Source organism: Musca autumnalis, unplaced genomic scaffold (genome assembly GCF_047663935.1).
Source record: "Musca autumnalis isolate F117 unplaced genomic scaffold, ASM4766393v1 scaffold_1, whole genome shotgun sequence".
Lineage (NCBI taxonomy): Eukaryota > Metazoa > Arthropoda > Insecta > Diptera > Muscidae > Musca > Musca autumnalis.
In genome coordinates this window covers 220,669,042-220,682,559 of record NW_027411644.1, presented here as the reverse complement: position 1 = coordinate 220,682,559, position 13,518 = coordinate 220,669,042, and the positions used below count along the sequence as shown (strand labels likewise).

The 13,518-nt window shown below is 37.4% G+C and overlaps 1 protein-coding gene across 1 annotated transcript in view; it reads left to right on the top strand.

Annotated features, from left to right (window-relative positions):
• LOC141389159 (uncharacterized) overlaps positions 1–13,518 on the top strand; it is a 101,927-nt gene that overhangs the window by 87,715 nt on the left and 694 nt on the right. The window contains exon 3 of the mRNA XM_073960226.1: positions 6,016–6,597. Within this exon, the coding sequence (XP_073816327.1) occupies positions 6,016–6,597 (582 nt within the window). The remainder of the gene's footprint in view (positions 1–6,015; positions 6,598–13,518) is intronic.

The following is a 13,518-nucleotide window of genomic DNA, read 5'->3' as shown; positions in this document are numbered from 1 at the left end:
TTCGCGATTTTGCTTAAAAACGACAAGACTTATCGAAATGACACTTTAGAACATCGTATAGCTGTGAAAATGTTCTACAAGATTGGCTTCTGTAATTTTTTCCTAGGTTGTACCATTTTTGAGATATAGCATTTCCAGATTAAATGAAACCTTTTCCAAATTAAATGAAACCTTTTCCAAATTAAATGAAACCTTTTGCAAATTAAACGAAACCTTTCCCAAATAAAATGAAACCTTTTCCAACGGAAATGAAACCTTTTCCAATTGAAATGAAACCTTTTCCAATTGAAATGAAACCTTTTCCATTTGAAATGAAACGTTTTCCAAATTAAATGAAACCTTTATTTTTTTATTATAATGAACATTAAACTGATATTGATTTTTATTGTTTTAAAATAAAATAATTATAACAAATATAGGAATGCATTTGTGAATAAGCGTTACAGATACCATTGTTTTTTAATTTTTTTTTAGAGTTATTTTTTTTACTTCAGTCTTAACAATAAAAAACTATGTTTTCCAAACCTTAAAAATTAAATACGGAAATTGAAAATTACTTTAAAAACAGCCTCAGTCGAAATAGAACGAGCCTAAAACATCGAAGTTAAGAAAAAACAGGCTCGGTATTTTCCAAAATGGATACTTCAACAAAGGGAACATTTAATATTTATAGAATATAGTGGATTTAATCTTCAGACTGTGCTGCCTTCATTATAAGATCGATATGGAACTCTAATGGCAGTAAATAAAATCGGGGGTTTTGTGTACCATAATATAATTTCAAGTTTAAGTGTGAATGCAGACAAATTCAAACAATTTATAGAAGGTATTTTGAGGAAGATTACACCAGGCTTAGAAAACTCGTTTCTGATAATGGATAATCAGCAAATAAGTAAGAGGAATGACATAAGAACTTTATTAGAAATAAACAGATATCAACTTAAATTCCTGCAGCCATATTCCCAAAATTCAACCGATTTATAATGCATTTTCAAAAATAAAATACTGCGCTACAACTGAACTTCGAGATCCTTCATCTGAGCATAACATAACTGAGGCGATAGAGCGCAGCATTCAACAGAAAAATCAGCAAGATTGTTCGAAAAGGCGATTGTATTGAAAGTTTCCCAAGCAGAAAACTGAAGGGACTGACTACGTAAGAAAAGTATTATGTTAACATAGTCAATTGATATATTTCTCATTTCCAGATCTATATTTAACAAAACAATCAAGAATTTTAGCTTTTATAGTTCGTTTATTGATAAAAAATAAAGTTGCAATTATGAAATAAGAGCTCAAAAAGAGTCGAAAAAAAAAACAATGATACCCGTAGTGAGATTCTGTAACACATTGTTGTCCTTACCGACAAAAGTCGTTACAAATAAAATGCCCATAATTTCGGTAATTAACGAATTTTTTCGGTAAGTTAACGATGAATAAAAAGTAGTCGCTAACCTTTACCGACAGCAACAGTGATGCTAACTTTTATTGAAAATGTTCAATAATAATAATTTGCGATTTAATTTTACCGATTTTTGTCGGTAAAGGTAAAAATGAGTTAAAAAATCCCACTACTGTAAGGTTTATTCACAAATAATATATATATATATATATAATTGTTCCACAAAACATCCCAGATGGGACAAGGGAGACTTCTCTCATATCAACGATTCATATTAGCTCAATGATATGGGACCTACTGTTTATTGCCGAGTCCGAACGGCGTGTCCTAAGACACCACTTGTAGAGAAGTTTTACAAGGCTGAAATACTCAGGAAATGTCGCCAACATCACTGAGGGGAATTTTGCCACCGTTGAAAATTTGATGTTGCCTCGCCTGGGAATCGAACCCACGACCTTTAGCGTGCAAGGCGGGTGTGCATACCATTGCACCATGATGGCGCCCATTCACAAATACATACCTATATCACTATGCTTGTTCTAATTACATCAATTGATGTTAAAATTTTTATTTTAAACAATAAAAATCAATATTAGTTTCAAGTTCCTTATAATAAAAAATAAAGGTTTCATTTAATTTGGAAAAAGTTTCATTTCAAATGGAAAAGGTTTCATTTCAATTGGAAAAGGTTTCATTTCCGTTGGAAAAGGTTTCATTTAATTTGGAAAAGGTTTCATTTAATTTGGAAAAGGTTTCGTTTAATTTGGAAAAGGTTTCATTTAATTTGGAAAAGGTTTCATTTTATTTGGAAAAGGTTTCATTTAATCTGGAAATGCTATATATAAGTTTAAGTTGGGAAATTACAGTCATGACATTGTTTTATAAGGAAGCGATACAGTCAGTGTACTATCCTAATTTGAACTTGAAAATGGTAATACCTACGAAAACATTATAAAGACCAATTTGTAGAGAATTTCCATTTCGATAGAGAGAGAGCAAAATTGTGAAAACCAAAAAAGCCCTAAAATGTGAACTTTGACCACGATTTATTTGAAAATCCCTCCGGCGATTTTATTGTTTTTTTGATTTTTCTCATCTATGAACATTGTAGTTTCAGAAGCCGCAAAAACTTTCCAGGTGTAAGCACCTTTCATTTAAATTTAGTTAAGGTGCACCGAGCAAATAAGAAAACAGTGTATTAAGTTTGTTTTTCCGTTTATCACGCATTGAAATAATCATTTGTGATCCAGTAAGGTATATATATATATATTCTTGATTAATATAAAAGTCTGAGTTCGAAGATGGGCTATATTTGAAGAATTTTTCTCTCAAACACGCTAAGCAATGCCTTATCTGCTTGCGAAAGTACCAAGGCTTCGGAACCATACATCAGCACGGGTAGTATCAGTGTTTTGTAAAGCGTTGTATTTGTGTGACGAGTTGTGGCTTTGTTTTTAAAATGCTTACAATTCTTCTTTTTATTTCACAACTGATGTCGTTTGTTGTGTTTACGGCGGTGCCGAGGTATACGAAGTCTTTTACTACCTCAAAATTATAGGCACCAACTTCAACAATTGGTCCGATCTCAATGGACGCATTACGCGTCGACACCATCAACTTGGTCTTCCCGCCGTTTACCGCCAGATCCACATTAGCAGATTTTCCTTCGACCTTCATAAAGGTATCGGTTACTTCCTTTACTGATCGTCCCATGATGTCTATATCATCAGCATAAGAAAGTAATATGTGGCTATTAGTGTAGATTGTGCCACTTCTTTTGACGTTTGCCTCTCGTACAAGCCTTTCTAGCAGGATGTTGAAAAGATCACACTCTTCGGAGAGGTTCTTTGCGGGGATACCAAATTCAGACATGGCTTGGAATACCTTTGAACGTAGCGGGCTGTCGAAGACTGCTTTATAATCGACAAAAAGGTGGTAGGTGTCGATCTGCATCTCTGGTGTCTTCTTCAGGATTTGCCGCAGGTTAAATATCTGGTCGATGGTGGCCAGGTCTAAATCCGCATTGGCATGGTCCAATTATTTCGTTGACCATGGACTTTAGTCGTTCGCATAATATCCCTGACACTATCTTGTAGGATATAGGGAGAAGACTTATGCCCCTATAGTTGGAGCATAAAGTCTTATCTCCTTTCTTATGGACGGGACACAGGATGCTCAGGTTCCAATCGTCGGGTACGCGTTCTTCCTGCCAGATGGAGCTAACTAGCCGATGCATACACCACCTTATCAGCGTGTCGCCTCCGGTTTTAAACATCTAGGCTGGTAGGCCATCAGTTCCTGCTGCCTTATTATTCTTCAGCCGGTTTACTGCTGTCTTTACCTCATCTTGGTCGGGTGGTATACATTCAAAACCATCTTCTGGGATAGGATTTGTAGTATATTCGTCGACCAATAGTTTGGAAAAATGCGCATTCCATATCCTTAGCACACTATCTGCATTAGTTACCAAATTACTTTGCAGGTCTTTACAGGAGGATGTGCCAGTGCCAAAGGCATCAGTTTGATATTTCACTCTTTGGTCGAATTTTCGGACTTCATTCTGTCTCCTGTACATCTTGATTTGTTCACACTCCCGCTTTTCCATCTCCCTCTTTTTCCTGCGGAAAAAACGTTTCTAATCTACCCTTTTCTCCCAATATTTCTCTCGTGCGCTACGCGTTGCTACTGATTGTAAAGTAGCCCTATATGCCGCATTTTTCACTCCGGTAGCAGCAAGTCACTCCTGGTTATACCATGGACTCCTTGGTGGAGGTCTTTGGTTTTCCAAGAACTGATTTTGCGGATGTTTGCATGGAGTGGGCAATGTTTCGCCATTGTCCTGATATGTAATCGGGACGAGGAGTGCTTCGATTAAGCAATTGGGCCAGTTGAGTGGAATATGCTGTGGCTATCCCACTTCCGTGTTGTGCCTGTTCGCACTTTGTTTGCAACGTTTAATCTGGTACGTACCTTTGCTGCAAGAAGGTAGTGGTCCGAGTCTATTTTTGCACCTCGAAACGATCGTACGTCCAACACGCTCGATGCATGTCTTCCATCTATCACAACGTGTTCAATTTGATTTCTTGTTCTTTGATATGGCGACAGCCAGATGCCCTCCAGAATATCGAGATGCTCAAATATGGTAGTGCTAACTACCATGTTTCTTGCAGCAGCAAAGTCTATCAGCCTCAATCCCATTGTCAGATGTTTCGCTGCCCTTTCCGATTTGGGCATTAAAATAGCTTAGTATAATTTATAATGTCATGGGCAGGGCAACGGTCATAAGTTTCTTCTAAGCGCTCGTAAATTATATCTTTGTCCTGTTCGTCCTTGCCTTCAGTGGGAGCATAAGCGTAAATAAAGCTGAGGTTGAAGAATTTTGATTTTCATCGAATTGCAGCGAGTCTTTCATTCACGGGGGTGAAGCTGGAGACCAGATGTTTTAACCTCCGACCAACTACAAGTCCGCAACCAAACTCATGCATCTATAATACAGTGCGTCCACTTTAAGTGTTGTGACGCCTTTCCCAATCCATCGTATTTGCTGTATGGCAGTAACGCCTTGTACTTTTCAAGTACATCTGCCAATGCGTAAACTACACCTTCTCTATTAAGAGTGCGAACATTCCAGGTGCAGATTCGCAGATGATGGTCCATAAAACGTTTGCGGGCTCCGTCAACTTTTGAAGGATTTGTTTTTGTTTTTTTTCGTTTTTTCATAGTAGGCTGCCTCTTTCTAGGGGAGTGTTATTAACCCGGCGCCCAAACCCAAGTTTTTAACTTTCTTATGGGAGACGGCGCGGCACATTTTAGCTCACTACCTTTAATGGGTGTTAAAGGCTGCTACCCCAAGTGACACCATGGGGAAGTCAGTGTCCACTTGAGATGAGAGAGGGACCAAGATAAATCCTGGATTTTGCCATGTTAAAGCCGGTCAGGACCGTTCCTTGGTATCTTTCATCCCCTACGTCACCCAGTTTAGAGCTACAATAATGAGAATAAGATTAAATGCCTATTCGTTTCTGAAATAAAGTCCCAGAGAATGCTAACAAATGTAGTTTTATATGATGCCATAAAATCCGAAAAAGATCTTACAGGAGAAAATCCAACTAGGGATTTTGTAGTCTCAATATGAATTTTCAAAAAGTGCATATTAGAAGTTGTTTATATTTTCAGTGTTGCATAATGTAAGTGAAGTAACATTAGTAAAGCATTGTATAATTGTAATCTAAGTGAACCATTGTTTTATTTGGTACAAATCGTGTCGGTAGAAAAACAACGTCTATACAGAGTTAAGTAAAACTATACTCTTGTTGTAACAATAAAGCTTTTTTCATTATGGTATCTGACACGAAACCCAATTCATCATCACTTCATCGAATTAATCAAAGTTTATGACAAAGATTTCAAGGTGAAAAAACACACTTTTAATATCATTACCTTCATATAAATATGTGTGTGCGACTCCCACACACAAAGCCCTCCTTTGCCTTTAATTTTCTCTTTTAATGGACCTTTAATTAAGTACCACTAAAATCCATTACTATCTGACCTTTGAAAGCTACTTTATTCTAATTAGATAATTTCATCATTTCGTTTCGTTCTCTTTGCAGATAAATATGTGAAAAGACCACCACGAAAAGCCTACGGGCGTTTGAGTGCCGACTCTGATGATGCTTCCTCGGCGAAACACAAAATTGATGATCCTTTTGAGGAAATCGATAATTTTGAAATGATAACACCCACAAATGGCAATGCTGGTACGACGACGACGACAGCCAACCAAAATGGATGCCATCTTCATCATCATAACAACCATAGTCCGGCCACAAATGAGGATGATGGCGGCGGGGATAGTTGCTGTGATGTGACTTGCCATGGTGTTGTCGATAACGAATGTAGTTTGTGTGCTGGTAATGACTTACAAAATTCTTGCCTCGAGGGCTCAAACATTAATGGTGGCGGTGGTGGACACTGTACCGCAGCCGATTGCCAAGGAAATTATGCCGATAGTAATTTATGTGAATATAACATGAATAACTTGTGCGGTGGTGGTGGTGGAGGTGGCAGTGGAGCAAATGGATTTTTAAAAGTAACCTCAAGTTCGACCGCATCCCGTCTCAGCAGTAAGGAGCTTAATGAAAACACAATAAACCGCTTACAGTCCATGGCAATGTCTGACGATGACGACTATGGTAAGTATTTTGTTGGTGGTTTTCTTACGACCTTCGCAAAAAGAAATTTGAATATGGTCTTTTGACAATAACATCAAAATCGTGCATTGCATTTTTAATGTAGAATGGCGAAGTATTCGATTGGATTTTTTGTAAAAAGTATGTCAGAGAATTGTGGCTCTTTGCCATTTGCCAGACTTAACAAAAATCACAATTTTGTCATTTTTAAGTGCCAGGACTTTGTTGAGTGTTGTACCATTAATGGACATTAAAAGTCAGTCAATTATTCGGTAATATGAATTACATTACCGATGCTGACACAGCAAAGCTATTAGCATAAAGATGAGCATATAATTGCATTATGTAAGCGATAAATAAATACAAATAATATATTAATGTGTTTTTAATGTTAATGTAATTTTTGGAATTGGAGTAAATCATCATCGAGAAGTTTTTATATATCTAGCGCTCTAATCACTATATAACATCTGTGCAAAATAGAGACACGAGCTAGGAAATGACTTATGGTTAAAAGGTTAAAACCTTGACTCCAGATCCATGAAAGTTGGTTCACTAATAGTTATAAACCGCGTTAAATTCCACTTCTTTTACATCAGTCTCAGAGTTGTCCATGAGGAGGTTCCAGGAAACCAGGCAGGGTGGCGCATGTTTCCGTAGTCGCAGCTGCTCTAAACTTTTTCTGTTCATTATACTCTATACTTCAATCATCATGATCCTCTTGTTGTACACCATATATACACGACGAGACAAAGCGATTTAGCGACCTCCGTCCATTAAAAGTTACATTCCAACTTCAGGCCGAATTTATGGACAGATCATTACAAAATTGTATATGGAGGTTGGTTGTGTGAAAAAGATCTAAATTTAAGAACATATTTTGGCATATTAGCTTATGTATTAAAAATAACTTGGTACAAATTACAATAAGGACGCGCTTTTATTTGTGGGTAAAGAACTATTGTTTTCTTCCATGTGCATTATAAATTGCTATGTCATTAAATTTCGCGTATATGTATGATCTATATGTATGTATATGATTATACCCTACACCACTATGTGGGGAGGGTATTATAAGTTGGTCTTGGCCAAAAAGTTTGTAACGCATCGAAATAATGGTCGTATACCCTATATAGACCTTATATATACCAAAATGAATGTCTCGACGAGCTGAGTCAGGTATGCTATGTGGCTATGTGTGTCCGTCCGTCTGGGCATCTAAACCAAATGTGTTCTTCTTTGGCACGGCGGTGCCGAAGTTTTTCGGCAATTTACACACATACGACCCGAATGCATAGAAAGAACGTACGAAAGAGAGATAATGTTTTGATTTGTGCGTGCATAAAAACACACTAACACACAATCATAAGTTGCCAGTAGTTTGAATACATTCACATTTTGGTCTGTTCTCTTCTTGGTCACCCATGATCTAAACCAAGCATGGTCACATTTGGCACGGCGGTGCCGATGATTTTCGGCAATTTACACGCACATGACCCGAATGCACAGAAAGAGCGTACAATAGAGAACAAATGTTTTAGTTTGTTAATTTAATTAATCGAGCTTTTTATGACCTAAGGAGATTACATTGAAAAATTGATATCTAGCGAAGTCCTACACACACACATCAACCACTATGCGACGATCGTTTCGTTAGCTGGTTAGGCTAACATCATCAGGCATATTAGATGTTGTTGTTGTTGCTAGACAATTTTCGCCATTTGGAGCTCCTATTTATACATCCAAGATTGCAATTTTGCATTTGTGAAGTTCAAATTGAAGCTTTTTATTTCCAAAGACGACTCATTTGTCCCCCTTCTATTCCAGAAATCAATTTTTTCAATGTTTTGATTTGTTATTGTTTTATAGCTTGTGTGAATACAAACTTACTAACACACTGTTATAAGTTGCCAATATTTTGAATACATTCACATTTTCTCCGTTCTCTTTTTGGTCATGCCTAGTCTAAACCTTGTAATCACGCTACAGGCCGCAATTTTGACCGGAGGGGAAGAAGCCTATTGATTTTGGTCATGGTCAGATAATATTCAGGGGGCGGACTGGGCAAAGAACTTATTTGGAGAAAAAGTCAACATTTTATTTCAAAGCGCATATCTCCGCATCTATAAGGGGCATATCAAAAGCAAAAACTGCTAATGAAAGGAGAAAATATCACCTTTACAACGATGTATAATAGGTTGTCGTAGGTAGTCGCTAATGCAACCCAACTTTTCATTTTTGCGATTTTAATTATAATGACGAATATCACAGCTTTGGATCTGGAGCTTCCAAAAGCAAAGTCTGTCTATGAAATAGAAAATCCCACCTTTACAACGATGCAAAGTATGTTTGCGTAGGTGGCCAAATAACGCAGATATATCAATAGTCGGTAATACATCCCATTTTTAATTTTTTTCGAAATCGCGCTACAGGTCGCAATTTTGATCGGGGTCCCACAGGGGAAGAAGCCTATTGATTTTGATGATGGTCGGATAATATGCAGGGGTCGGAATGGGCAACAACTTATTTGGCGAAAAGGTCAACGTTTCATTTCAAAGCCAATAACTATGTTTCTCAAAAGCAAGATCCTGTAAGCAAGACCGGGTAAGGAAAGTAGAAAATATCACCTTTACCACGATGTAAAGTAGGTTCTCGTAGGTGGTCAAGCAACGGAGATATCGCAATAGTCGGAAATGCATCCCATTTTCCGATTTTTTTGTAATCACACTACAGGTCGCAATTTTATTCGGATCGTCACGAATTATTTGGGAGTTGATGCGGGTCCCTCAGAAGAAGAAGCCTATTAAGTTTGGTGATAGACGGATAATATTCAGGTGTTGGGATAAGCAAAAAGCTTATGTGGAGAAAAGTCAACGTTTTTTCTTATGCGAATATCTCCGCTTCTGGTAGGAGTATTCCAAAAGGAAAGCCCGTCAATGGAAGAAGAAAAGATCTCCTTTATGCAAAGTATGTTGGCGTAAGTGGTCAAACAACCGAGAAGGAGTGGACAAATATAGCCCATATTCGAACCTGACTTATATCTGATAGATATATTAGGAAGTGTAAAGTATGGACCAAATCGATCACTCCCTTCAAGAGTTATCGTGCGCATAATTTTTCCGAACATTTTTGAAGTTTTGTGGGGGAGGTACCTAAAGGTGTGAACCGATATGGCTTATCTTCGAATTTAAACTAAGTTTGAACAAAATATTACGAATGCCAAACTTTGGACCGAATCGGCAGATCCCACACACGGTGTTACATGGGTTGTTTGCACCTTTCAGGTAATTTTCTCAGGAAGTGTGGACTTGCCCCGGATGCAACTTGTACCGTCGTATGTGGAGCAGTGAATACAAGTTGCTGCAACAAAAATCAAAGCGATTTGAGAGCTGGTATTAAACCCAACTTTTCCGAAACGCGGATTTCGTCCGCGTACGGAACACTTAAGCATGACACCGACGATTTGTTGACCGATCTATCTCTAATTTGAAATTTAAGATTCCCAGTAGTCACAAAACTTCTCCAACAAAATAGATCCACACTTTGGTACCGCCCAATTGAAGACAGTTTTTAATACATTTTCTGACCTAATTTTGGCATTTGGGATATGTGTGGCCGAAAAACCATTCCACCTAAAATTGTGTTGGCTCGGAGGTAATCGGTTATTCCGAAGTATACGGGTGATATTGGGATAGAGTGCGGTTATTGGGTTATGAGCTTGGTATTTGTTGAGAGCGTGCTAAGATCGAGGACTTGGCTGACTAGTACCACTTTCCAAAACTGCGTACGAGTCACACGTCAATTTTTAATCGGGCGGCAGCACGAAATAAAAAAGTCCTAAATATATAGCAATCTACAAAGTGGACAATGTGAAGTGAAGGTTGATGGTATTAAGGATGGATGGATGGATATTACTGAGTGTCGAAGGAGGTGTAATAATCTCATGGAAGGGTTATATTACAAGTTGGCAAATACAAAACCTGACCTGTAGTTTGTTTACTAAAAAACATGGACAGACGGACATACGTAAATCGACGCTGAAAAGTGTATCCTTAAAAGGGACTATGGGTCTACCTCGTTTCTTTTAGCTTGTTACAAATTAATGCACAAAGACATAATGTCGCTTTAAGCGGGGTACACACGATCAGTTTTGACTATCGATCTTTCGGAAATATCGATAAATGTCAAAATGTCCAGCAACAACAAATATTTTATAATATTTTTTTTTTTTTTTTTTTTTTTTTGTTGCCTGATGACTAGACAGCGGAATCCTATGCAAATGCATGTATGGTTAGGATGGTCGTAGAGAAAATCTGATAAGACAGAAACTCGTTTTATCACAAAATAAAACGAATTAGGCCCAGAAATTTTTGCGTATCGTGCATATTTAGACATATTTTTACACATTTGCATAAAATGAGCATATGCAAAACCATATGCAAAAATATATACAAGGATTTGTGGTCTAAAAATCGCACCGAAATGGCTGAAATGTGGTAGGGGTTAGGGGTATGAAACTATACACCTGAAATTTGTCAGCATGGGCCACGTCTTCATATAGCCCCCATAGAACGGTACCACCCGATTTCCGATATTTTGAAGGTTGTGGCCTTAACATCACATTTAAATGGCTAGCATTTTGTATAAAGTCTTCGTTGGGAGTATAAAACATTCCACCGGAAATTTGTCAGTATAGGTCCACGTCTTCATATAGCCCCCATAGGACCGTACCTCCCGATTTTCGGTATTTTGAAAGTTGTAGCCTCAATATCCCACCGAAATAACTGAAATTTGGTATTTAGTCTTGGTTGGGGGTATAGAACTTTCCACCTGAAATTTCTCGGTATAGGTTCACGTCTTCATATAGCCCCCATAGAACGGTACCTCTGGATTTCTTGTATTTCGAAGGTTGTGGCCTCAACATCTTTCCGAAATGGCTGACATTTGGTATTAAGTCTTCCTTTGGAGTATAATATATTCCACCTGAAATTTCTCGATAAGGGTCCACGTCTTCATATAGCCCCCATAGAACGTACCTCCGGATTTCTTGTATTTTGAAGGTTGTGGTCTCAATATCCCTCCAAAATGGCTGAAATTTGGTATTAAGGTTTCCTTGGGGGTATAAAACTTTCACCTGAAATTTGTCGGTATAGGTCCACGTCTTCATATAACCCCCATAGAACGGTACCTCCGGTATTTAGAAGGCTGTGGCCTCAATAGCCCTCCGAAATGGGTGAAATTTGGTATTAAGTCTTCCTTGGGGGTATAAAACGGTACCTCCGGATTTCTGGTATTTTGAAGGTTGTGACATCAACATCCCTCCAAAATGGCTGAAATTTGGTATTAAGTCTTCCTTGGGGGTATAAAACTTCCGACCTGAAATTTGTCTGTATAGGTCCACGTCTTCATATGGACCCCATAGGACGGTACATCCCGATTTCTGGTATTTTGAAGGTTTTGGTATTAAACGTCAAATGAAATCCAATCGATTTCAGATGAGTTTTCATTTGACGTATACACAAAGGAATTGACAGATGAAATCGAGACGATTTCGTAAATGTAAACATAGTATAAGTCTTCATTGGGGTAAACAACTTTCCATCTAAAATTTGTCGGTTTAGGTTCAGGCCTTCATATAGCCCTCCCGATTTTCGGTACTTTGTAGGTTGGGGCTGTAGTTATACATTTCTCTATTTTATTGACTTGTCTGAAAAGAATTTTAAACAGAAAAATTTTACATACAAATATTTTAGTACCTATTATTATTGAAATATTTGTTGAATAAGAAAATATGTAAACGGGATAAATATGGTATATGCAAAAAATTATGCATTTTGCATATTTCATACGTTTCGATTGCAATTTAATCAGAAGCCAAAAATATGTCCAGTCCCAAAATTTGACATTAATCGGACCAAAAATAGGGGTTGCATAAAATTCCGCTCTCTACTGGTGACTGACAAAAATGAACGACCACACTGGCAAGCAACCGATTATTTGAGCAAAACTGATCGGGGTACCCCACTTTACACAGTGTGGTGTAGGGTGTGCAAAACTAATGAAACTAATGAAAACATCTTCGTTATTTGCTTCTGAGCGGTCCATATAATCGAAAAACATCGAACATAGACGAAAATATGGACAAAATATTATTTACGAGATATACACTTTTATGAGGATTGATCCAAAATCTTGTTTGTATGGGACCAAAGGTCAATTTTTACGAAAATGCTCTAAAGGCCCATTTATTGTCCAATCCATGAAAAAACTTTACCAGTTCAATATTGTGGCTAAAAAACGATGTCTACAAAAACGTATGATGATCGGTTCGATAAGCCTTGCCCCTGACCGATCTATATTTCCATAATACATTGTATAGGAACCAAAGACGAATTTTCAGGAAATCGCTCTACAGGCCACACTTATTTTCCAATCGATGAAAAAACTTTACCAGTTCATTGATGTGTATAAAAATGTATCCTACTAAAATTTGTGAAAATCCGACCAACGCTTTTCCCAATCCATCGTCTTTCCCGTATAGCAGTAATATCTGTCCTGCATGTACATACATCCGCCAGTACGTAAACTACACCTTCTATAAGTCCGAACATTCCAAATCCAGTTTCGCATGTTTTCATCGTCCTCAAAACGTTTGCGGAAGATTGTCAACTTTAGAGGGGTTTGCTTTTCTTTTTATTTGAAATATCAGTTGTCAGAAAACTTTCCCCACTTCTTTCTCAATATAGAGTAGAAATTCGTAGTACAATTGTAGTACAATTTGTATACAAATCAAATTTGATTATAAGTGAGCTATTGAGTTTATTATAAATATATAAATACATATAATTTATAAACACTTTAAGACATCATCTATTTCACAGAAAAACAAAATATTTTGGGGGCAATATTCAACACAACGACAAC